This window comes from Erithacus rubecula (genome assembly GCF_903797595.1).
Source record: "Erithacus rubecula genome assembly, chromosome: 14".
Lineage (NCBI taxonomy): Eukaryota > Metazoa > Chordata > Aves > Passeriformes > Muscicapidae > Erithacus > Erithacus rubecula.
The window spans coordinates 19050763-19074582 of record NC_136666.1 but is presented as its reverse complement, the minus strand read 5'-3'; the positions used below and the strand labels follow the sequence as shown (position 1 = coordinate 19074582).

General features: G+C 61.9%; 2 protein-coding genes across 5 annotated transcripts; one reads left to right on the top strand and one right to left on the bottom strand.

The window, feature by feature from the left end:
• Positions 1-1787: 1787 nt before the first annotated feature.
• Positions 1788-5774, top strand: IDH2 (isocitrate dehydrogenase (NADP(+)) 2). 2 transcript variants are annotated; one of them, XM_079318315.1, is made up of 11 exons: positions 1788-1926; positions 2796-2887; positions 3265-3430; positions 3792-3952; positions 4025-4168; positions 4243-4379; positions 4464-4615; positions 4689-4801; positions 4903-5000; positions 5112-5204; positions 5465-5774. In XM_079318315.1, the coding sequence occupies exons 1-11, from the start codon at positions 1848-1850 to the stop codon at positions 5550-5552; spliced, it is 1323 nt and encodes a 440-aa protein (XP_079174441.1). In that variant the 5' UTR covers positions 1788-1847; the 3' UTR covers positions 5553-5774. The 2 variants fall into 2 exon arrangements, with proteins under 2 accessions (XP_079174441.1, XP_079174442.1); XM_079318316.1 differs by lacking the exon at positions 1788-1926 and adding an exon at positions 2408-2573.
• Positions 5775-6402: 628 nt separating this feature from the next.
• On the bottom strand, positions 6403-23786 carry ZNF710 (zinc finger protein 710). Of its 3 annotated transcripts, none has more exons than XM_079318314.1 (5): positions 23567-23786; positions 8649-10049; positions 7921-8112; positions 7347-7521; positions 6403-7170 (listed from the first exon to the last, which is right to left on the bottom strand). In XM_079318314.1, the coding sequence occupies exons 2-5, from the start codon at positions 10020-10022 to the stop codon at positions 7004-7006; spliced, it is 1908 nt and encodes a 635-aa protein (XP_079174440.1). In that variant the 5' UTR covers positions 10023-10049; positions 23567-23786; the 3' UTR covers positions 6403-7003. The 3 variants fall into 3 exon arrangements, with proteins under 3 accessions (XP_079174440.1, XP_079174439.1, XP_079174438.1); XM_079318313.1 differs by lacking the exon at positions 23567-23786 and adding an exon at positions 21743-21790; XM_079318312.1 differs by lacking the exon at positions 23567-23786 and adding an exon at positions 21747-21785.
• Between the last annotated feature and the right edge of the window lie 34 nt (positions 23787-23820).

Below are 23820 nucleotides of genomic sequence, written 5' to 3'. Positions count from 1 at the left end.
GGGCTGGGCAAGCAGGAGTCCCTATGCAGGCAGGGTCATGCTGGTAGCCCCAGGAGGGTCGGATGGTTGCCACAGCGGGGACACAGCCCCCACTCCAGCCTGCAGGCCAGCAGCTCTGGGCAGTGCTGTGGGTGGCCCAAGGAAACGGGGCCCCTGCCAGCCCCCCGGGGCCCCTCCACAGCAGACACAGCCCTGCCTGCGGGCAGCAGGAGCTCGTACAGCCCCCACACTGTGTCCTTGTTCACGCTCTGGCCGGGTCCCAAACCTGTGGGACCTGTCCCTCCCTGAGGTGCTGCCCACACCCAGCCCCGGCAGCGCTCTCGTCTCCCCAGGGCAGCCACGCTGGGGACACTGGGGTGGCACAGCAGGGAGGGCGCTGGGCTGTGGCCGGGGATGAACGGGCGGTGCCTTTGTTCGGGGCCTGCCCTGGGCCTGTGCCACATGGCCGCTTTTGTCCTTTCCTCGCGGGGGGACTGCGCCGCGCCGGCCGGAGCTGGTCCAGCCAGCGCCGCGGTCACTGGGCGGCCCCGGCCGCGGGGCCAGGGCGAGGGCGGCCGGGGGCAGCTGGGGCCAGGCCCTGGGCAGGGCTGCTGGCAGCAGGGGCTGGGCTGGGGGAGCGGGGACACGCGGGACCCCGGAGCAGGGCTGACCCCCCCGGAGCAGGGCTGACCCCCCCGGCGTGCGGCCCCGCCGCTCCTGCTCTGGTTAATGTTAAAGCCAGCCAGACGTCAACGAGAGCCGCGGCTTTCCAGCCCCTCCGCTGGGGGCTGCCAGCTCCAGCGCTGTTTTTCTTCCTGGAGCAGGCTCTGCCCGTCCCATGTGGCTAAAAAAAGCCATCGGCTTGGCCGGGACAGCAGGACAACAAATTCCCAGCCCGAGCAGCCTCCTGGCAACCCTGGCACACTCCATGCGCCTTCTCGGGGTGCCCCTGGTGTGCATCACCCCTGTCGTTGTCACCGTTGTCGCTGTCGCCCTCCTCCTCCTCCTCCCCACGCGGGGCCAGCCGAGGTGAAGGTCCCCGGTGGAACAGTGGCAGCTGCCCTTGTCCTGCTGGATCCAGCTGCCGAGTCACGCGCCAGCCGTGACCAGGGACTCCGGCTTCCATGTAGGGTCAGGCTGTGCCTGCACGTCCCCAGCCCCACCGAACCCCCCCGATTTCACACGGGGTTTTGCAGTCGGGTTTGGTCCTAGTTCTGTACAAGGTTTTACAGCTGGGTTTAGTTCTGAGGATGTCTGATACCGGTTCCACGAGGGCTTTTTCAAATGGGTCTGGTCCTGGGGGTGGGGCCACTCGCAGTTCCACGAGGGATTTTAAACCTGTGTCTGATCCCCAAGTTTCATTCCTGGTCCCATAAAAGGTTTTGCAGCTAGGCCCAGTCCCAGGGGGCTTTGATCCCTGTTCCACGAGGGGATTTATAACCGGCTGAGGTCCTGGGGGAGTTTGGTCCCTGATCCCTGTGGGGTTTGGCAGTCAGATTCCACGGGGATCTGGTGCAGATGCCAGGGTTTTACAGCTAGATTTGGTCCCGGGCCAAATCTGGCCCGGTCCCCATTCCACACGGCATTTTACAGCCGGCCTTGATCGCGGGTGGGTTTGCCCCTGGTTCCACGCGGGGTTTGGCCCGTTATCCGTAACCCCGACGCACCCAAGGATGCAACACGCCTTTGTCGGCAATGCGGACCGCGGCCACAGGGGCGGGATGCAGCAGCACCCGGAACCCCACCGCGGGACCCCAGCACCCACCCAGAGCCCGCGCGGGGCCCCACGGGGGGATCCGGGGCTGCGTCCCGCCCCGGGGCGGAGAGAACCGCGCCCCCGCGGCCGCCCCGTCGCGTCCGCCCCCGCCATGGCCGCCCGCTGCCTGCGCGCCGCCGCCGCGCTGCGCTGCCTGCCCCGCCGCCCGCCGCCCGCGCCGCGCCGCCACTGTGAGTGCGGACACCGGCACCCCCGACCCCGCTAACGACCCCCGGGGGGGCGGCTCGGGTTCTTTCGGGGGGCGGTGTCTGAAATCCGACCCGCGCTCGCGTTTACCGACGGTGCGCGGGGCTTTGCGGACCGCGTTTTGTGTCGGTCTGGTCCTGGGGGGGTTTGATGCCGGTTCTACGGGGGGTTTCGCTGATGGGTTTGGTCCCAGGGGAGTCTCGTCCCGGTTCCACGTGGCGTTTCGCACTCCAGCTCGTACCTAGTCTGAGCCTGGTGCGGGAGTCGCTCAGGGTCCCGGACCGACGCGGGATTTGGCCCCAGGAGGGTTCACTCCTGCTCCGGCGCCACCCAGAGCTTTGTTCCCTGTCCATGTTCCCTGTCCATGCTCAGGTCCCACTCAGGGGGGTCACCTCTGCTCTGGGTACCACGTGAGGTTTTACAGCCTGATCCACAGACAGGTTTGGCACCCAGAGGGCTTTAGTCCTGGTCCAGGATCATCGCAGGGATTTGTGCGGCGCTTTGTGCCCGAGTCTGGCCCCAGGGGACTGCAGCTGCTCCTGGTTCTGGCCCCGTTGTTCATCTCACTGAGGCGCTGCACGCGGATCCCGCTCTCAGAGGAATGTGTCCCTATCCCTGTCCCCCTCACATGGTGGGTTTTGCACTCTGACCCCCACTCCAGCAGTGCTGGCCCCAGTAACTGGCCCAGACCCCAGCGGGGCTTGCCCCTGACCTGTACCTGTCCCTGAGCCAGGCTGGCACCCACACCTGGCTGGACAGAGCTGTGTGGTCCCCACAGGATGCCCTGACCCCACACAAGGGCGTGGAGCTGTGGGAGAAGGGGTGCACCCCTAACACCCCCATTGCTCTCCAGATGCCGACAAGCGGATCAAGGTGGCAAATCCCGTGGTGGAGATGGACGGGGATGAGATGACACGGATCATCTGGGCCTTCATTAAGGAGAAGGTGATGGGGTCCTGCCCCAGGAACGGGCGGGTGTGCCAAAAATGGGGCTGGGGGGTGTACGGGGAGCGGGTGATCCCTGTGCTGCCCTCTGTCTGTCCCTCCCACCTCTGTCCCTCTGTCTGCAGGAAGCAGGTCATAAAATCGGCACAACTACCAGGAGGACCTTTAAGTGAGGCGTGCCCTGTAGCGGGAGCTGTGTCACACAGGGAGGCGTGTTCAGGGCAGGGGGATCATCCTGGCCAGCAGAACCATCTTGGCCAGGGGCGACCATGTTGGGCAGGCAGCCAGGCTGGGCCAGGATGGGTGCCAGGGCTGGCCGTGCTCTGGTGCTGCTCCCCAGGCTGTCCCCCCGTTCTGACACTCTCCCGGCCCCTCAGCTCATCCTGCCCAACGTGGATGTCCAGCTAAAATACTTCGACCTGGGGCTGCCACATCGGGACAAGACGGATGACCAGGTCACCATTGACTCAGCGCTGGCCACCAAGAAGTACAGTGTGGCTGTCAAGTGTGCCACCATCACTCCTGATGAAGCCAGGGTGGAAGGTGGGCAGGGCAAGGGGCTGAGCTTTTGTCCCAGTGGAGGGTGCTGGCACCTCTGGGGTGCTGAGTCTCCTGTCTGTGCACAGCCCCCTGGGGTCAGCTGTGGTTTCTGGTGGGCTGGGGGCTGCACCATGCCCACTATTGTGCCACTCTCCCCACCCTGGGGGCTCATGCGTGCTGTGGGGACCCCGTGGCCCTGGGGACACACTGACCTCTGCTCTGTGCCAGTCATGATCTCATGCTCGCTTGTCCCTCCCCTTGCAGCAGGCTCTGGCAGCAGCCCTGGCACAGTGGAGCTGGCTGCTGGCAGGAACCATGGGGGGCTGGGGGGATCACTCAGGGGTCCCATCTGCACGCCCCACAGAGTTCAAGCTGAAGAAGATGTGGAAGAGCCCCAACGGCACCATCCGAAACATCCTGGGCGGGACGGTGTTCCGGGAGCCCATCATCTGCAAGAACATTCCTCGCCTGGTGCCCGGCTGGACCAAGCCCATCACCATCGGCCGCCACGCCCACGGTGACCAGGTGAGCCAGCGCGGCGCGGGGCTGGCCAGCAGCTCCCCCAGCCCCGCCTGACGCTCTGCACGGCCCCCACAGTACAAGGCCACCGACTTCGTGGTGGACAAGTCCGGCACGTTCAAGCTGGTCTTCACGCCCAAGGACGGCAGCGGGGCCAAGGAGTGGGAGGTGTTCAACTTCCCCGGCGGCGGCGTGGGCATGGGCATGTACAACACGGACGAGGTACTGCTGGGGCTCGGGGGGCCAGGCCACCCTGGGGGACAGGGTGCCACGAGCCTCGTGTGCTTCCCTTGCAGTCCATCTCCGGCTTTGCACACAGCTGCTTCCAGTACGCCATCCAGAAGAAGTGGCCGCTGTACCTGAGCACCAAGAACACCATCCTCAAGGCCTACGACGGGCGCTTCAAGGACATCTTCCAGGAGATCTTTGATAAGTATGGGCCTGGGGGCTGTCCTGTCCTGGGGCTGTCCTGAGACCGGCGGGGGCGAGTGTGGCTGACCCCTGCCCGGGCTCCCAGGCACTACAAGACGGAGTTTGACAAGCTGAAGATCTGGTACGAGCACCGGCTCATCGACGACATGGTGGCCCAGATGCTGAAATCCTCTGGTGGCTTTGTCTGGGCCTGCAAGAACTATGACGGGGATGTGCAGTCAGACATCCTGGCCCAAGGTGGAGCAGGGCAGGGTGTGCTGGGCTGTCCATCATCACCCCTGGGAGTGTCCTGAGCCCTGTTTCCCCGCAGGGTTTGGCTCCCTGGGCTTGATGACCTCCGTGCTGGTGTGTCCGGATGGGAAGACCATTGAGGCCGAGGCCGCCCATGGCACTGTCACCCGCCACTACCGGGAGCACCAGAAGGTGAGTGTGCTGTGCTGTGGCAGCGAGCAGAGCCCAGGCTGCCTGTGCCAGGCTGCCCACACGTGCTGCCCACAGCAGAGCTGAGCACTCTCTCTGTGCAGGGGCGACCCACCAGCACCAACCCCATTGCCAGCATCTTCGCCTGGACACGGGGCCTGGAGCACCGGGGCAAGCTGGACAGTAACCCTGACCTCATCAAGTGAGCGGGGTGGGCTGGGGTCCCTGGTGAGGGTCCCTGCCAGCAGCTGCTTGGGGGGCAGCCGTGGCAGGGCCCCTGGAGCTGCTGGAGACACAGTGCTGCTGTCCCCAGGTTTGCACAGACGCTGGAGAAGGTTTGTGTGGACACGGTGGAGAGCGGGACCATGACCAAGGACCTTGCTGGCTGCATCCATGGCCTTGCCAAGTACGTGTGACTCTCAGGGCAGAGCAGGGGGATGGCCACAAGAACAGAACAGTGACCACAAGGATGGGCTGGCCCTGCAGGGCAGCCACAAGAGTAGGACAGTGACCAGGAGCTGGCTGTGCACAGTGGCCACAGGTAGCTGCTGGCCTCTCTGGACAGTCCCCAGGGATCTGAGGTGGCTATTCACAACTGATGGGGGTGGGTGGTGCCTGTGGGACGATGTGGGCAGGGACCCCACCAATCCCTCTCTGTCTCTCCAGTGTGAAGCTGAATGAGCATTTTGTGAACACGACCGACTTCCTCGATGCCATCAAGAACAACCTGGACAAGGCTCTGGGCAAGAAATAGGGGACAGCCTCCCCATCTCTGGGATGGGCCCAGAGCTCTCCCTCAACTCACCAGCACAGCTCAGGAACAGTTGAATAATTTTTCCAAAGTTTTCTTAGGAGTGTTTTTAAAGCCTTTGTAGCAGGGGAGTGCAGGGGTGGGGGGTGTGTGTCTGTCCTGCCCTGATTCATGTACCCCGTAACCGTGTGGTGCCATTAAATATCTCCCCAGGCCTGGCACATCGCCTGGCATGCTCTGCAGTGTGGGCAGGGGGGCAGCCAGGCAGGGGGAACCGTGCACTCCATCATTTTGGCATTGCCTGAAGGTAGCAGTGGGGCTCCACAGCCCTGCTGTGCTGAGGGAGGGCTGGGGCTGACCAAGGCTGTGGCCATCTCCATCCTGCCCCAAGGCAGTGGGGGGAAAGGTGGGTGGCAGGCACACTGCCCTTGGGGGAACTGAGTGGTGCCACACCCAGAACCACCCCAGGGCTTTTGGGATGGGGCAGATGGTGCTGCAGGGAACACGGCCACTGTCACAAAGTGTAGGGTGTCAGCACAGGGTCCCAGACCCTGGGCCCTGGTTGTGTGATGCCTGCCAGGACCCAACCCAGCTCTGGGGGGCAATGGTGTAGGTGTAGGAAGAGCCCAGAGAGTGGTCCCAGACTCAGCACTGCCCTTCCCTGCCAAACCCCTGGGCAGGGAGGAGGCAAACCCCCGCCTCACAAGCTGCCCCGTGGGATCCTCCGTGGGAGCAGCTGGGGGGCAAGGAGGGGGTGCCAGTTCCTTAGTGGGGGGCTCTGCCCAGGACCCCGCTCTGGTCCTCAGCCCCTCACAACCCCCTCTCCCCACACAGACCACACAGCTTACACGGGTTTACAAAGCACATTGGTTGAAGGGAACTGAACTCGGTGAAAAGATAAATCCAACCACGCGGCACATCTGAAAAAAATAATTACTTTCAAAATACCATCATTTGCTGGGGCTGGGCTGGGTTTGCCTCCCCCGGATCCACCGCTGGCTGCAGCTCCAGAGCCGGAGCTGTGGGCGCTGACTGCGCCCTGAGCTTCTATGAAAATACTCTGTCCTGCATCCCAGGGGCTGACAGGGAGCCCCGGGGCCAGTGGGAAATGCAAACCCACCTCCTCATGTGGGCAGGGGGGACCCTGTGCAGCGAGGGGGGGACCCAGGAGGTAGAATAATTAGTGATGCTCATCCTGCTCCACAGCAGCCCCTTCCATCCTTACTCATTCAGTGATCTGCTGGGTCCTGTCTCCCCGTCCTGCAGCTTCAAGTCACAGGTGCAGGGTGCAAGCAGGGGGGCAGCAACAGAGCCAAGGCAGGTCCAGCAAAGTCTTCTGGACATCCCTGTGTTCCCCAAGCCCAGTGGAAGCCACCCCTCCAATCTGGGGTGCCTGGGTGGGTGCTGCAGCCCCTTGTAACCCCACCAAGCCCCCACAGCCCCACCAGCCTTGGCTACAACATGTTGTAGTAGGCCATCTCCTTCATGGCCTGCTCGGCCAGCTCGTCTGGGGGGTTGCCCACAGCCCCGTAGCCATAAGAGTTCTCCTCCTCGAAGTCATCCATCTCCTGCTGGCCGTCCAGCTCGGCATGCTCAGCCCCGGCCAGCTCCATCATGGCATCTAGGAGTCAGCACAGGGACACACACTCACAGACCTGTGGGAGGCCTGGGGCCAGCAGCTGCCCCCTTCCCGACTCTGCAGCCCAGAACTGCCCAGGAGCCACAGCCTTTGGGTGAGCAGACTCCAACCCAGGGCTAAGGGGCAGCCACGAGCCCCAGCCCGCACCAGGGACCCACCTTGGCTGTCCAGGCTGATGTCCATCACCCCGTGCTTGACCTTCATGTGCCGGCTGAGGTTGCCCTTCAGGTTGAACTTGCTGGAGCAGTAGGGGCACTTGAAGGGCTTGCTGCCAGCGTGCAGGTGCATGTGCCCCAGCAGGTTGTACATGCGGTTGAAGGATTTCCCACAGACCTGCCAGCAGCATGCCCACAGTCAGCCCCAGGGCTGGCAAAGGCTCTGCACAGCACACCTGGCCCCCAGGGTCCCCTGGGGCTCCCACCTGAGTAACGGGGCTGCTGCCCTCCTGCAGTGCCTCATGGCCCCTGCAGAGAATAATGGGGTGCCTCCCTCCTCCCGCCGTGTGGGGGGCTTGGGGCTGCAGTGTGGATGCTGCTGGGAGCTCCAGAGCATCCAGCACTGGTCATTTCAGCAGCAGCAATGCTCCCATCACAGCTTGGAGCAGACAACCCGTGCCCAAGCGAGCAGGGGAGGCATCACAAAGCTGCTTCCATGCCCAGGCACAGATTCCTGGGGGACAGCACAGCAGGAGCTGTGCCCCTGCAAGCCCAGCTCCATCAGCCCCCCTGGTACCTTGCACTTGAAGGGCTTCACTGGCGAGTGCACGATCATGTGTGTCTTGAGCGTCTGCTTCTGCACGAAGGTCTTGAAGCAGATGTGGCACTGGTAGGGCCGGACGCTGGTGTGGATCAGCATGTGCCGCTTCATGTTGGCCTGGAGGGTGAACTCCCGCCCGCACACCTCGCACTTGAACTCCTTCACGCCCTGCCGGGGTGGGACAGTGGGCCAGGGGGAGCTTGGGCAGACCCCCAGGCACTGGGGTACGGGTGGTGCCAGGAGGGGAGAAGGGTGAGGCATGGGCTCCTTGTGCTAAGAGCCCAGTAGCATGCAGGGTCCATGGGCTGGACAGGCTCTGTGAGGGCAGCCTGAGTGCCAGCTCTGCTCGGGGGCTCAGCCCAACTGCTCCCCATTAACAAGCCCAAGGAAAGGGGTGCACACCCCCACACAGCCTGCCCAGAGGGGCTATGACAGCTCAGCCCAGGCTACCCTGCAGCAGGGCTAAACTGTCGCGATGGACAGGGGCTCTTCTGGGGGCAAGGAAGGGAACCCCTGCAAGGGCAGGGGCTGGTTGCCAGTGACCCCAGCTAATGCCAGCCACAGGTGCTGCTGCCCACCTGCACCACCCACCTCCTCCCAACACCGGGGGCACCGGGACACTCTTCTCCACCAGCACCCGCACCCAGCGCTGGCACATCCCCGGGCACGACGGGGGCAGCGCCCAGAGCACCCCGAGCCCCTACCTTGTGCGTGAGCGAGTGCTGCTTGAGGTGGTGGATCTGGCTGAACTCCATGCCGCACTCGGTGCAGACGAAGGGCCGGACGTTCTGGTGCTTCAGCATGTGGTTCTGCAGCTGGCTGCGGTAGTGGAAGGACTTGCTGCACTCCAGGCACTGGTAGAGCGTGGGGCCCTGGTGCGTGGCCAGGTGCCGCTTGAGCTGGGTGAGCGTGGAGAAGTCCAGCCCGCACTCCACGCACACGTGGCAGCGCCCGCTCTCGTGCTTCACCTCGTGCGCCTTCAGCTCGCTGGGGTAGGCGAAGCCGCGGCCGCAGAAGCGGCAGCTGTAGGGCTTGATGTCGGTGTGCAGCAGCATGTGCCGCTTCAGGTGGCTGGTCTGGGTGAAGGCCTTGCTGCACACCCCACACTTGTGGGGCCGCGTGCCCTGGTGGGTCAGCAGGTGGGTCTGCAGGTGGCTGGGCTGCTTGAACAGCTTGTTGCAGTGCGGGCAGGAGTGGGGCTTGATGCCGTTGTGGCCCAGGATGTGGGTCACCAGGTTGTACTTGGAGGTGTAGGACTTCTCGCACATGCGGCACTGCCAGCGCTTCTGGCGGTCGCCCGCCTCCACCAGGTAGGAGTCGTCGATCTGCACGTTGATGTCCAGCCGGTCCAGCTGCGCCTTCCTGCTGTGCTCGCTGGTGCCGCCGGCCGCCTCCAGCTCCCCCGGCTCCTGCCAGCCGCCGTCCTGCTCGCTCTTCACCTGCTCGGGGGACCCCGGCGCCTCCGCCTCGCCAGGGGATGGGGCGGCGGCCTCGAAGCTGCCCACGGTTTGTGGGGCCCCCACGGTGCCGCCAGCCACGTCGCCGCCCCGGTGCCGGCACTCGGTGCCCTCCAGCTCCCAGTGCCGGCGCAGGTGCCGCAGGCGCCGGGGCTTCCTGCCGAAGGTGCCCAGGTCGATCATCTCCACGGCTCTGCTCTGCCCCGCCAGCTCCTGGCTGGGCTCAGGGGGCTGGGGCGCGTGCCCGGGCTGCCCCTCGCCCTCCTCGTCCACGTTGTACGGTGGCTCGGCCTCCACCTCTTCCTTCTCGCTCTTCACCTTGGGCATCAGCCTCACGGGCGGCCTCTTCCTCCTCCGGGCATGCTTCTCCAGGGAGGAATCTGCTTCCAGGGCGTCCTCGTCCTGCCCATCCCCGGGCGCCAGCTCCTCGCCCTCGGGCTCCCCAGGCTCCATGGCGGCACCGTCCAGCTGCTCCCCATCCAGCCCCGGGAAGAATCCCGCAGGGCTGACGGTGGCCCCGAGCAGCTCATTGTCGGACACCAGGCCCAGCACCGCGGCCTGTGCCAGGGACAGCACCACCACGGCGTCCGTCTGCGTCCCGCACTCGCTGAACCGCTCCATGGCCGCCGCCGGCCTACGCTGTCATGGCTGGGGAGAGAGGCAGGCCTGAGCCCGGCTCACACTGCACAATGGCTGCTCCAGCCACAGTGATTCCCTCAGGGCACGGCCTGAGCCCGGCTCACACTGCACAATGGCTGCTCCAGCCTCAGTGATTCCCTCAGGGCACGGCCTGAGCGCGGCTCACACCACACACACACTGTGCTGCTCCAGCCTCAGTGATTCCCTCAGTGACCCCCAGACTGACACGGGTGCGGGTCCCCAGCACCACCCAGCCCGCCATGTGGGTCAGAGTGGCCCCAGGGGTTTCACTGAGGGCTGGGAGGAGGAGGAGGAGGGAGGCTTGGATCCCTGCCACTGCCAGCCTCTCTGGATGGGCTGTTAGCTCCTGGGGCGGGGGTCTGGCTGCTCGCATCCCTCAGGCTCCTGGGAGCTTCAGAGAACTGCGCCCAACAGTTTGGGAACTGGTCACAGCTGAGTGTGGCTCTGAGCTCCAGCAGGAGCAGCAACAGCACAGGAGCACGAGGGACAGGGCCCAGACCCAGCAGGACACAGGCAGAGGCTGTGCTGGGCTCAGCCCTGGGGGCTGGCACACCCACCCTGGGGGTCCCAGCACCCCACAGCATCCTCCCCCAGCAGCCACTCAGCACAGGCTGGGATGCCACTGAGAGCTGCCACTTCCTCCTGCTGAAGGAGTGTTCTCCCAAATACAATTATTCCTGCAGCTACAACAAAGGAATCTCGCGGGGGAGGTGAAACTGGGATAAATTCTGAGCCAGATCCTGTCACAGTCCCAGGAGAACCTGCCCAGCATGAGGAGATCGTGGGATGAACCTCCACTTTGGAGAGGGGAAACCCCACAGTGCCTGGGCATCACTGGGGCACTGAGCAGGGCAGGTGACATTGGCCTCGGTGCTGCAGGCTGCTGCCTGCCCCTGCTGACCCCAAAAGGGTCCCCTCCTGCCACTGCCCCTACAGCGGGCTGCAGCGGAGGGGCGGCTGCGGGCGAGGAGAGGGAGAGGATGGGGGTGGGAGAAGGAGCAGAAGGAAGGGGATGAGGGGAGGAATGGTGCAGAACAAAGCCAGGAGTGGGGGAGGGAGGGCGGCAGCAGGAGGAGGAGGAGGAGGGATGGGAGGAAGAAGAGCGATCTGCTGGGGAGGGGGCTGCGGGTGCACTGAACAACACACTGTGCTCTGTGTGTAGATTTGCTGTGCTCTGTGTGTAGGTTTGCTGTGCTGTGTGTGCAGGTTTACAGTGCTGTGTGTAGATTTGCTGTGCTGTGTGTGTAGGTTTGCTGTGCTGTGTGTAGGTTTACAGTGCTGTGTGTAAATTTGCTGTACTCTGTAGGTTTGCTGTGCTCTGTGTGTAGATTTGCTGTACTCTGTGTGCAGGTTTAGAGTGCTGTGTGTAAATTTGCTGTGCTGTGTGTGGAAGGTGTACAATGCTGTGTGTAAACCTGCTGTGTGGAAGGTTTCCAGCACTCTGTGTGCATTTCTGCAGCACTCCAGAGCAGCAGCTGCACAAACAGCACACAGGGAAGCAGCACAGGGCACAGGCAGCTGCTTCACTTCCCGCTCTCACTTCCCCGTTCACGCCTCGGGACTTGCCAGGGCAGCTGCAAACTCCATTTCCCAACACCCTGGGTGAGGGGGTCACGAATTCCAGCTCCCAGGAATCTCCCAGCACCCTTGGTGAGGGGTCACGAATTCCAGCTCCCAGGAATCTCCCAGCACCTGAGCACAGAGCCCTGCCATCCCCCTGTGCCCCGGGAACTGCTGCCAGCAGCATGTCCCTGTCCCACGTGGCAGGGTCACACACCAGTGTCCCCTCCATGCCAGGGTGGCACGAGCTCCCAGGGCACTCATCCATCTCCCCTGGTCCACTGGGGTTGTGAAATTTGGGGCTCTTTCATCATTTCTCCTCCCACTCCAAGGTTTAGTTTTGGTGCAATCTCTCCTCCCATCTTTCCCAACACATCTGGGAAGATCCAGGCTGTGCCCTGGCACATCCTGCAGACCCTGCCCTGGCTGCCCCCTTCAGAACCTCCACCAGCTCCTCACTCACCACCTCCTCACTTAAAGCAGGTTTTTTTTTCATGGCTGTCTCTTCTTTGTGCTATTTTACTTGTACTTTCCTCTCTTGCTCCATGAGTAGCCCCCCACATACTCAGTTGCTCTGTCTTATCCCAGCTCATCAGGGCAAGGGCAGGGCAGCCACCTGAGCAGGGGCCAGGGCTGGCAGCAGCTGCAGTTTAATTCACCTGAACCCCTGCACAGGTTTCCAAGCCTGGTGCCCCAGGAAAGAGGAGATTTAGCTCCCAAGGCACAGGATGGAGCCCCAGGACAAAGCGAGACCCTGGGGTTCTCACTGGGGAAGAAGATAGTAAAACTTTTCCAGACTTCTTACTAGAAAATGGCTGATAATGGATCTGATATTTGTGAGAGAACCTTTGATTTTATTTTCCTTTCTTTCTCAAAAGCAGCCTTCATGTAAATTTAATAAAGGGGAAAACAGGCTTTCATCTTGCCTGCAGATTTCACATAAGTCTGCTCAACCCCCCACAATTCCAAACTGAAAAATGTTGTTTTCAAGAAAATCCCAACTAAAATTATTCTTAAACCTGACCCAGCATGTCTGTCCTGCACCAGCCCCAGGATTTGGGGGTCACCTCAGCTGCCCTGGCCAGCCCTGGCTCTGTGCTGGTGGGGTGAGCAGCTCCTCACACTGTGGCAGAACCAAAACTGGCACTACTTGCCCCAGAACTGACCCTGATACAGAGGAATTGCTATAAAAATGAGCCAAAGCTCTGAGCAGGAGCCAAGGGGCCAGGTGCTGCTGCCACAGCAACCAACACCTGCTTAAATTCACTCGTCCCTCCAGCCCCCATCCCTCACTTCTCTATTCTTCTGTTCCTCCATCCCTCTGTTCCTCCATCCCTCTGTTCCCCATCCCTCTGTTCCTCCATCCCCCTGCCCTCCATCCCTCTGTTCCTCCATCCCCCTGCCCTCCATCCCCCTGCCCTCTATCCCCCTGCCCTCCATCCCCCTGCCCTCCATCCCCCTGCCCTCTATCCCCCTGCCCTCTATCCCCCTGCCCTCCATCCCCCTGCCCTCTATCCCCCTGCCCTCCATCCCCCTGCCCTCTATCCCCCTGCCCTCCATCTCTCTGTTCCCCATCCCTCTGTTCCTCCATCCCCCTGCCCTCTATCCCCCTGCCCTCCATCCCCCTGCCCTCCATCCCCCTGCCCTCCATCCCCGTGTTCCCCATCCTCTCTCCCCACCCCCAGTATCCTCTCTCCTCCATCCCTCCATCGCTCCCTCATTCTCCCCGTTTCCCTGGCAACGCCCATCTCGCACTGAGATCTGTCCCCTCTCTCCCTCTTATCTTTCTCCTCTCTCTTTCATCTCTCTCCTAATCTCCCTCTCCATTCCGAACCTCTGTCCTTTGCTTCCTTTCTCTCTCTCTCCCTTTTCATCTCCCCCAAAGCCTTCTCTATCTCAGGGTTACAATTATTTGAATCTCACTTTAAAGAAATGATCTGTTTAATTAACCACGGGCCCCGGCCCCACTCCCACCCTCCTGCAGCCCCCACTCCTGGCACGGGACCCCTGCCCACACCCCAGTGCCCCTTGCCCTGGCACCCCTTCTCCAGCACCTCCAGCCCCTCTTGTCCTGACTTTTCCCAGAACAGGTTGGACCAGGTGACCCCTGAGATTCCTCAAATCTGGGATTCTGTGACTCCGTGATCCTAACACAGCCAGCACAGAATCAGCAGCTCCTGTGCCAAACACCCTCAAATTCTGTGTTACAGCAAAACAAGGGGACACTAATATTAATGCAGGAAAGGGGTTTCCTGAAAATCAGAGTCCTGTTGCTTCCATTTGGGCATGGGGCAGTGGAATATGGGTGGAACAGGCAGCTCTGGGCTCTGGGGCCAGTGGAAGGAGCAGGGAGCCTGGCTCTGCCTCGGGGTCACTTCCACAGGACTCCAGGCACAGACAGGAGCACCAGCCTGTCCCTGCTCTGGGGAGTCTCTGTAGGGAACTTTGTATGGGCTGAGCAGAGCAAATGCTGGAGCCAGCACCCTTCTGTAGCCAGGGGGTGGAAAACCTGTGCCCTGTGAGCAGTCCAAGGTGCACCAAAACCTGCCCAAAATCACATCAAAACTGCACCAAAGCCACCAATGGCTCATGCCCAGAGTGGTGCCCAGGCTGGGAGTTTTGGGGAGGGGATTCTTCCCAAAGAAGAACTGTGTAACTGCGTGGGGTCAGCAGGGGGAGAGGGGCTGCTGCTGCCTGGACCCCTCTGGTGCTCCAGGGCTTTGTCAGGGGTTTGGGACCGGCAGAAAATTCGGCAGTGCCAGGAGCAGGGAGAGCCCCCAGCCCTGCTGCTGTCCCAGCCTGGCTTCAAAGGCTGCACACAGAACCCTCGCTCTGCCTTGGAAAACAGATTTTGCTTTTAAATGAAATAAACAGGGAAAGAAAGGACTTTCAAGTTCCTCCTTGCTGTAACGGCTTCTCCCCGGCACAGTCCCTTTCCTCTCCGAAAATAGCCGAGCTATTCAAAAGAGACTCGAGAAGAAAAAAAAGGAACTGAATAGAGGAAAAGGGAAAGAAAAAAATGGAGCCCCAAGGGGGTGGAGAAAAACAGAATGAAAAGACAGCAAAAGTAAAGAAAAGGGATGAAAAATAAAGGAGGGGGAAGAGAGAGACAGACAGAGGAGCTTTGAAAAGAAAGAATGCTGCCAGCCTGAATACAGGGAGCAGGAAAAAAGGGCCCTGAAAAGAAAGAGCCGGCTGGAATGACCTCTCATTCAGGGCTGTGCCAATCACCGCCGCGATGGAAATCCTTTCTTCTTCCCTGCATTCTCTCTCTTTCCAGCGGGGGCAGAGGGAAGAGGAAGAAAGGGGAGCTAATTCTCAGCACAGCAGAAAATAAATGCGCCCTGTGCGAGGAGCCGGGCGGCGCCGAGGCGCTGGCGAGCCCGCTGCCGGCACTCACAGCCAGGACGGGCAGGGGCAGCCCTCCAGCACCGCGCCGCCCTCTGCAAAACCAACCTGACAAGACAACAAATCTGTAGGAACAAGTGTGCATTCGGGTCAACCCCCCAAAGCTTTCAGGGAAAGATCAGGGGTGGCCGAGGCTGGGGCAAAGCCAAGGGTTTGCCTGATGCTGTGCCAGGTCCTGCAGGGGGCAGGGGGCAAGTCCCAAACCCACCAGCACCCACCCTGGCCTGGAAACATCCAGCAGGGTCTGTGAGCCCCAGCACTGCCCTGGCTCCTTCTGCACCTTCTGCACGGGTGGGGGAAACAGTTTTGACACTCCCATTGTGCAGGACCCACCTGTCCCTGTGTCCCCAGGCTCTGTCCTGTGCTGGCTCTGAGGACACAGCAATGGAAGCACGGGCTGGCCCAGATCCATCCATGGCACCATGCCCAGCCACAGCTGAAGCCAGAGGAAGGTGACTGCCCCAGACCAGGTGTGATCTGACACGTTCAGTCTCCCCACACTGGGAAATACCCCGAGCCCTGCAGCTGGACAGATGTTACCCCTCCCAAACAGGGCAAACAGGGAACCTCAGCCCAGCCCAGCACAGCCCCCCTGCTCTCCTACAGCCCATCCTGGGCAGGGGTCCCTGCAGGTCTGGGGGTGCTGCTCCCCACAGGGATTTGTGCCCCCCCAGCCGGGCATGGCTGAGCTCTGCCACGATCCCCGTGTCTGCAGGGCTGGTAACACGGTAATCATAGCTGAGGGGCTCTAATTTGAGTGGGATAATTAATCCTGATAATTAATACTCCTGCAGGGGTGTGTGTGCCGGCCGGGCAGGCTCCCAGCTGCAGCAGGGCAGTGCTGGGACAGGAGAGGGGCTGCAGGGCAGGGGACCCCTCGTGCTGTGTCTGCTCCATCAGAGCCACGATCTGAGGCTGTTCTGGCTCAGAGCCACAGCCCAGGGACAGCCCTGAGCACAGCACAAGCTGTGGTTTGCCTCAGTGATGTTAGTGAGGCACAGCTGCACCAGCACGGGGGACACTGAGCTCCAGCTCTGCTGGAATCACCCCTGGCACGGGAACTGAACCCAGCCCAGTCACAAACACCCCCTCCTGCAGAGCCCAGGTGATGGCAGGGGGCACAACCAGAGCTTCCACCAGCTTTCCAACAACGAGGCTCTTGGACGTGTCACACCATCACAGGAACAGACCCAGCTGCACAGCACCAACACCACTTCTGCTTTCAGATCCCCGAGGTGGGAAATGTTTTGGATCCTCTTCTGCCCAGCTGAGCAGGTCAGGGACGAGTGTTTGGGAGGCTGGGCTGGACAGATGGACAGGAGGCACCGGACAAAGGTCCCTGCTGGGGCACTTTGTGAATTCCCAGCTCAGGACTGACCCAGGCCAGGTGTGGAAGGCACATACCCATCCCCACACGGCCCAAAGCAGCTGTGCTGTCTGTAGGGCAATGTCTGACACCCCCTGCAGCACAGGCAGCTTCTCTGGGGGAAGCAGAGGTGTCTGGCTGGGGATGCTGTGCTGCCAGGCCACAGGGCCAGGGTCAAACACAATCCCTTCCATTTCACGTGTGCTTTTGTGTCACCACGCTGTGAGAGCGCTCCTGGCTCCGGGCAGAGCCAGGGTTTTGTACAAAAATACTGATATTTATCCTCTGAGAAGGAGCTGGAAGGGCAGGGTGTGGCAGTGGTTGGACACTGACACAGCCACAGCCCAGCACACCGGGAGCAGTGCCCAGGGCCCCCAGCTCATCCCTTTCCTGAAAACTGAGCCAGTGCTGGCTGAACCTGCCTGGGAGCTGCCCTGGGCACTGGGGAGGGATCACCTGCCTGCCATAAAGTGCTCCTTGGGTGATACAAGGAGCTGCTGTGGGCAAATCCCACTCCTGAGCAGGAGGGTGGGGATTATCTGCACCATTTGCTCACCCTAATTAACAATTCCCGAGGTCTCAGTGAGGCTGGGCTGTCTGTGCCTCGGTTCTGGCAGCTCTGGCTCACTCTGTACCACTGTACCCTGTTCTCATCCCAATCCACACAACCCCTGTACTTGGTGCCCTTCCTTCTCACAGCCAGAAAACCCCATAAACACACACAACATTCAGCAGTTGAAATAGTTTCCTTCAATGTGTCCCTTGCTGATAATCACAAAGCCAAAGCAAAGGCCTGGAGCCCCCACAAATCAGGGCTGGCTCTCAGCAGGGCTCTGCAGATGTGAAGATGGATGGGTGTCTCAGCAGATGGATGGATGTCTTGTGATGATGGATGGGTGTCTCACAGATGTGATGATGGATGGGTGTTCAGCAGATGGATGTCTCTGCAGAGACAGTGCTCTGATGGATGAGACTCATCCAGCCCTGCCCACAGCTCTGTCTCTGGAAAAGCTTTTGTTCTCCAGAGGGCACAGAGCTCCTCTGAGGGGCGTTGGCTCCCTCAGCCACGGGCACAGGTGGGCTGGAATCATGGAACCATGGAACCACCAGGGCTGAAAGCCCCTCTGAGATCACATTCCAACCCAGCACTGCCAAGGCCACTGCTAAAACGTGTCCCCAAGTGCCACATCCACACAGCATTTGAACACTCCTGGGGCACAATAAGCACAGACTGAGGGCTCTGGAGCCAAGCCAAGGGCAGAGCCAGGAGGGCAGGTCAGCCTGTGCCTGGCAAGGGTGACTCAGCTCAATAAAGGAACAAAGAATTGACTGGCAAGGAGCAGGGAGGTGTTTGAGTTGGGAGCTCAAGACGCCCACATTTTGGATGGCAGAGGGGTCAGGATTCAGGGTGGAGTCCTTTGTGAGGAAGGAGACCCTGTGCACTCACTGGGAAGGGAAGCAGCTCCCTGGAACATCCATCCTAACCACAAAAACAATTCCCCCCAACAGCAGCCACCAGCCAGGCTGGTCCTGGGCACCCCAACCCACCCAGTGCTGGATGTCCCTGATCCACCTGCTCATGGGCAGCATCTCGTGGGGAGGCTGGATGAGCAGGCCAGGCTGCTCCTGTCACACCAAAACCATTCCATGGCTCCAATCCTCCCTTGAGAGCAACCCATCGTGGGTTGGACAAAGGGATCCTCGAGGGAAACCTCCTGCCTCTGTTGCCCACTTGCTCATGGATTCCCAGTCCTGAGCCCAGAGGAACTGGGAACCTCCAGCCCCAGCTGGATGCCCAAGGCAGGGCTGGTGCTGTAGGATGTGGGGAGGGCCTGGGATGGTGGGTGTGGGAACAGAGCAGAGGGGAGAGACGGGAAAAGCAGCCAGGGAGCACAGCAGGGTGAAAACACGGAAAGAGACAGAGCTGGTTAAACCGGGATAACGTGGGGAGGGGAGGATGGCTGACACTCAGAATGGCCAGGAGACAATGCTGCTGCTGCTGAGAAACAGGAAAGATAAATTTAGAGGCAGTGCTGAGCACTGTCCCTCTGGAAGCTCTGCCTGTCCTTCCTCCCCCTCTTCTCCTTGTCCAGGTCACCCCAGCCCGGGCTGGCGTGGCTCTGATGGCCAGGGGCCAGTCCAGCTGTGCCCAGGGAGGGGGCCCAGCCCTGCTGGGGCTGCGGGTCAGGGAGGGCTCCCTGCAGACAGGGGCAGCCCTCAGCTCCCAGCCCAGCCCAGGGCACTCCTGCTGCCCTGCACGCTGCAGGCAGCACGGCAGTCCCCACGGAGCAGAAGTGGAAGTGAAACAATGAGCAGCCTGCGTGCTGCTTCCTCCTGCTGCCCGCTCTTCCTGACAGGAACTGCAACTGGAACTGCCCAGAACGGCCTGGCTGGGCTGGCTCTGCCAAACCCTGCACACGAGGAGGCTGCAGCAACACCCCAGGGCTGCTTCCAGTGCCTAAAGGGGCTCCAAGAGAGCTGCAGAGGGACTTGGACAAGGAGTGCCAGGAAGAATGGCCCTGACAGAGAGCAGGGAATTGCACAGGGTGGCTGCCCCATCCCTGGAAATGTTCAAGGTCCAGTTGGAGCAGCAGGTGTTGAATCCCCTTGTCCTACCAGACCTCCCTACCTCCCACAGCCACGGTGCTCCCCAGCACCCATCATCCCAGGTTATCCCTGGAGCCAACCTGGAGAAGATTCACGTGAACTTTCTAAAAGTTTGTCTTTGCTTTGCACACAGAGCACCAAGACACTGGTCACTTCAACTAAAAACTGTGACACTTTGCAGGGAACATTGTCCAAACACTCTGAGGACCAGGAGGTGACAGCACAGGGACACTGCAGAGCCACAGGTGCTGGCACATTGTTCCAGTTAATTTTCATTACAAATACTCGACTGTCACTCAAATGACAGATGGACAGCTGCAAGGAAAGGCCAGGAAAAGTCACAAACATGTTTCTCCCTTTAAATTAAAGTTTGGGAGAGAAAGTTCGCCATCACTTGTTCCCTTAGGGGGGAGAGCCCTGTTCCTCTGTTGAAGCAGAGCAGCCCCAGTACACAGCCCCAAACACACAAATACAGACCTGCCTGCACAGCTCAGCAGGAGCACCCCTCCCCGACTGACAGCCCAAATTTCACTGTGCTGGGCAGAAACTGGCACCGGGGGAAAGCACACGGGCTGTGCCAGGTCTTCTGCCACACCAACCCCACTGTGACCCACAGGCACTGCCAGGAGCAGGAAAGGAGGCTGTGCTGGTGCTGGGGAGAAAATGTGGGGCAGGGGAACAGAGGGAAACACTTGTCACTGATGATGGTCCCTGTGCCCTCTGGGAAGGGGACCAAGACCCATCCTGAGGACTCCAGCCACAAAGGGTGGGACTGGGCACTGCTGGCACATCACCTCCCTGCAGCATCCTTCCAGCCCCACCACAGCACACCTGCCCTGAACAGGTATTTGGGGCATGCAGGAGTTGCACCTGAGCCCAGACAGGTGAACTCTGAGCCAGGGATGTGATGGGGCTTGGGAAACCAAATCAAACAAACCCAGCAGGAAGCCCCCTTGAGACAAGGCTGCCCCTCATCCCACACTGGCTCTGGGCTGGCAGACCCCAGGGACGTGCCCAGAGACTGGGCTCCAGCAGAGGCTGAGCTGCAGCTGACTGCTCCACAAGGAATAACTGCAAAATAAGGGAGTCAGGCAGCCTCTCTCTCATGGATTGTGATGCTGCCACTGCTTTGTAGATTCCTCAATATTCCCAGCTGGAGAGCAAAGCCAGACAGTGCCTGTGCTCCTCCCTCTCCACACTGTGATCCCCAAACTAGTTGATAAATTAAAATGGCCCAATAAAACCACCCAAAATGAACACTTTCTCAGGGACTAAACCAAGCCCAAAAAGCCAACATGATGAGCAGTGACCCACACCACTGGAGATGCTCCTGCCCTGCAGGGACCCTGTCTGAGTCACCCCCAGGTTTGGGTGGGGACCTGTCCTGGGGTGCAGCAGAGCTTCAGCTCCTGTTTCCCATTTTGGAGGGACACAGTGTGACCCATAAAGAGGGCACTGGTGCAAAGCTGCCTGCAGGAGAGCTGGGCCCAGGAGAGGGGGTGTGCCTGTTCCATGGCTGCTCCTGCAGTGAGGATATTGTCACTCAGGGTGGGAGCAGGGCATGGCCACAGCCTGGCCAGTGCTGGCCCAGCTGCTGCTCCCCATGGCCAGCCAGGGACTTGGCACTCCAAAGAGAACCCTGAGGCTGGTGCTGCCCAGTGACTTCTCAGGGTCCTCGTAGAGCAATGCCTGGAGTCTGCCTCCAGCCCAAAAGGTGTTTGCTCAGTGCTGTGGCCAGCCCAAACACCCACAGGATCCAACTGTGCTGATGGGAACCACTTGGACCCACGGCTCAGTGGGGCCACTTCAAACCTGGGCTGGAAAAGTGGCCAAGGCAAGCCTGGGAGTGTGGTGTGGGGTGTGGGACTCTGGTGTGGGGTGTGGGAGTGTGGTGTGGGGTGTGGGAGTCTGATGGACCCGGGGGAGGTTCAGGCTCCAGCCCTGGAGGAATTGGGATTTGGAGCTGGGGTGGGGATCAGGCTCCAGTCTGGTGCAGGTCAGGCTCTGGGCAGCCCCTATTCCCCTGGTCACCCTTCTCTTCTTACACAGCTTCTCACAAGAAAAATCCTAATGCTTGACCGAGTAATTAATTATAACCAATTATCCATTACACCCTGCTATGACCAGAGCTCTGGAGGGCTTTCACACAGCTCCCCTCGGTTCCTTGCTGGGGCACAGGACTCAAAGGTGCCCTCAGCTCTCACGGAGCCCCCCCGGAGCACCGGGGGGTCCCACACCAGGTCACCCCGGTGTGTCCGGGACTGGTGGCGAAGCGGGACCAGCTCACAGGGTCACCCCCACCCCGCTGCATTTCACTCCCCGAACATGGGGAGACCCCGCCCGGGGGGTCCCCCGGTGGCAAACACCAGGAAACTCCCGAAACTTCGGAGCCGGGGCGCGACCCCCGAGCCGCGACCCCCGAGCATCGCTCCGTGCGCTGCTCCCCCCTCCCGCAACAGGTCAGCGCCCCCCGCCCGCCCCGCAACTTTCCCGGCCGAGAAAGTTTGTGCGCGGCCACGGGGAAAGTTCTGGGGGGTTTCAAGGGGAGGGGCGGCCCCCTGCCCCAGCCGGGACCCCCCGCTCCTCCCGGTTCCTCCCGGTTCCTCCCGTTCCTGCCGCCGCCATCGCTCCCGGCTCGGTGCGGCGGGGCAGAAGGGGGTGTCCCCGCGGTGTCCCCGCTGCTGTCCCCGGTGGGGAGCGGGGTCTGGGGGCTGCGGGGGCTCGGGGGGTCCGGCGGGACTCACCGGCGGCTCCGCGGGCGGCGGCGGCGGCGGCTCCGGGCCCGGCGCTGGGTGCGCAGGAAGGAAGAAGGAGGGAATGAGGCAGGGCTGACGTGAAGGGATGCAAAGCAGCTCCTCCTAACTCGCCCGCCCTTCATCTTCCTCCCCCTCCTCAACTTGCCCGACCACCGCGAACCGCCCCCCCGCTTCAGCACCGGAGCCGGGCCGTCCTCGGTACCGGTTTGGGGGGTCAGAGGGGGGGGGGGAGAGGGGTGGGAGTGGTCGGTGAGGACCCGCATTATGTCCCCTCCAGCAGCACCGGGGCATTTTCTACCTCGTCCTTCATTCTGGGGGGTTGCGAGCTCATATGATGAACCCGAGGAGGGGATGACCTCCTCAATGTCCAGATGGGCATCGCTCTCCCCCTCTACGGGGGTGGGAAAGGTCAGGTGCGCCCCGAAAAGCTCGTAGGGATTGATAGCAAGGACTCCTGTCTCCCCAAAAATGCGACGAATTAGGGGTGCTGCAGGAATGGCAGGGGTTTGGGGGCGATGCTGGTCGCCCGACACAAAGAGGAGGAGGGAAAGGCCGCGGTGGGCAGGGGGAGGGCGGCAGGAGGGGAGCGAGCCGGGATGGGGAGTGACAGGAAGGGGAGCGGGCGATGCAGAAGCTGCAGGTTTGGGAACGGGGCTGCTGTTGGCATCCCCAGAAAGGAGAGGCTGATGTGGGGATGTGGGAGCAGGAGGCGCTGGGCCCCAAAGGGAGGGACGGGGCTGGGATGGGGCATGGGAAGGGACGTGGGTGGCAACAAGATCTGCGGGCTGCAGGCTTTGGCTCCCATCGTGAGGAGGAGGAGGATGAGGAGGATGAGGGTCTCCTCCCCACAGAAGGAGCATGTGGAGGCATTGATCCCACTGGTGGTCGGGAGGTTCTCATCTCCATGGAATCAGGTGGCGCCGGCCGGACTAATCGCAGCGGAGTTTGTCTCCACACGCAGCCCTTTGTTTCGGCTCACTTCTTCTTTTCTGGGTTTTGTTGTTTTTTTTTTTCTTTTTGTGCTCGTGGTGAAAGCCGAGCCCCCCGCTCTGTCCCCGCTGCCCTGCCGGTGCTCACACCGCACGCCGTCTGCCATCCCGCCGCTGCCCGCCCGAGCCCGGAGCCGCCGGTGTCACCGGTGCCCAAAGTGCCGCTGCCCTCCCGCGTTCCCGGCCCGGCCTCGCCCCGCACGTGGCCTGCGAACGGCTCCGCCGCGCAAATATTTGCCAATGCTGGCGGGGAGAGACGAGGCGCAGGGGGATCCGCTGCTTTGAACTCCCGTGGGTGCCCCGGGCAGGGCTGCGCACGGAGCGGCACACGGAGCGCGGAACCGGGCCGGACCCGGGGCGGGACACGCAGCGCGAACAAAGCGGGACACAGGGCGGGACACGGGGCGGGGAGCGGGGGGACACAGAGTGCGCTGCAGCTGAGACACGGAGCGGGACCGGCGGCGGGACCGGAACGGGACCGGGCCGGCCCCGGCACCTCCGGCTGTCAGCGAGCGGCTGCCCGCCCGCTTCAGCCAATCAGCGCGCGGATTCAAAAGGAAGCGGCCATCTCAGCCAATCAGAACGCGGATTCAGGAGGATGCTACCTCAGCCAATCAGAACGCGGATTCAGGACGATGCTACCTCAGCCAATCAGAACGCGGATTCAGGACGATGCCACCTCAGCCAATCAGAACGTGGCGGCCCAGGGCTGCAGCCGCCCCAGCCAATCAGGACGCGCGGTCTCCTGCTCCCGGTCACTCCGTGGCTCTTCCCTTTCCCTCGCCCCGTTCCCCCCAGCCCGCCGAGGCGCGCACTGACCCTTCTCTCTCTGCCCGCGCTGTCCCCCGCCGGTCCCACCGGCCCCGAGGAACCGTGTGAAGGCCCGTGGGTAGCCGCCGGTGCAGGCGGGGTTGCCCCGCCCTTTTCTCACAGCCCCCAGCACGGGGCGCTGTTCCGGTGTGTGCCCGCGCTGGGGTCAGCGGGGCGGGCAGCGCCCGGTGAGCTCTGACCCCGCCGGTGCCCGCGCGCACGCCCCCTCCGGGCAGGCAGGGTCGCTGCCCCTTTAAAAGAGG

Bases quoted from the DNA above. Each gene is read 5' to 3' on its own strand.
- ZNF710 (XM_079318314.1), bottom strand. From the start codon at position 10,022: ATGGAGCGGTTCAGCGAGTGCGGGACGCAGACGGACGCCGTGGTGGTG. The intron at 8,113-8,648 runs GTAGGGGCTCGG...CCACCCCGGCAG, and splicing joins AGCACTCGCTCACGCACAAG to GGCGTGAAGGAGTTCAAGTG. The intron at 7,171-7,346 runs GTGGGTCCCTGG...GCTGACTCCTAG, and splicing joins CATCAGCCTGGACAGCCAAG to ATGCCATGATGGAGCTGGCC.
- IDH2 (XM_079318315.1), top strand. From the start codon at position 1,848: ATGGCCGCCCGCTGCCTGCGCGCCGCCGCCGCGCTGCGCTGCCTGCCC. The intron at 1,927-2,795 runs GTGAGTGCGGAC...ATTGCTCTCCAG, and splicing joins GCCCGCGCCGCGCCGCCACT to ATGCCGACAAGCGGATCAAG. The intron at 4,380-4,463 runs GTATGGGCCTGG...CCGGGCTCCCAG, and splicing joins TTCCAGGAGATCTTTGATAA to GCACTACAAGACGGAGTTTG.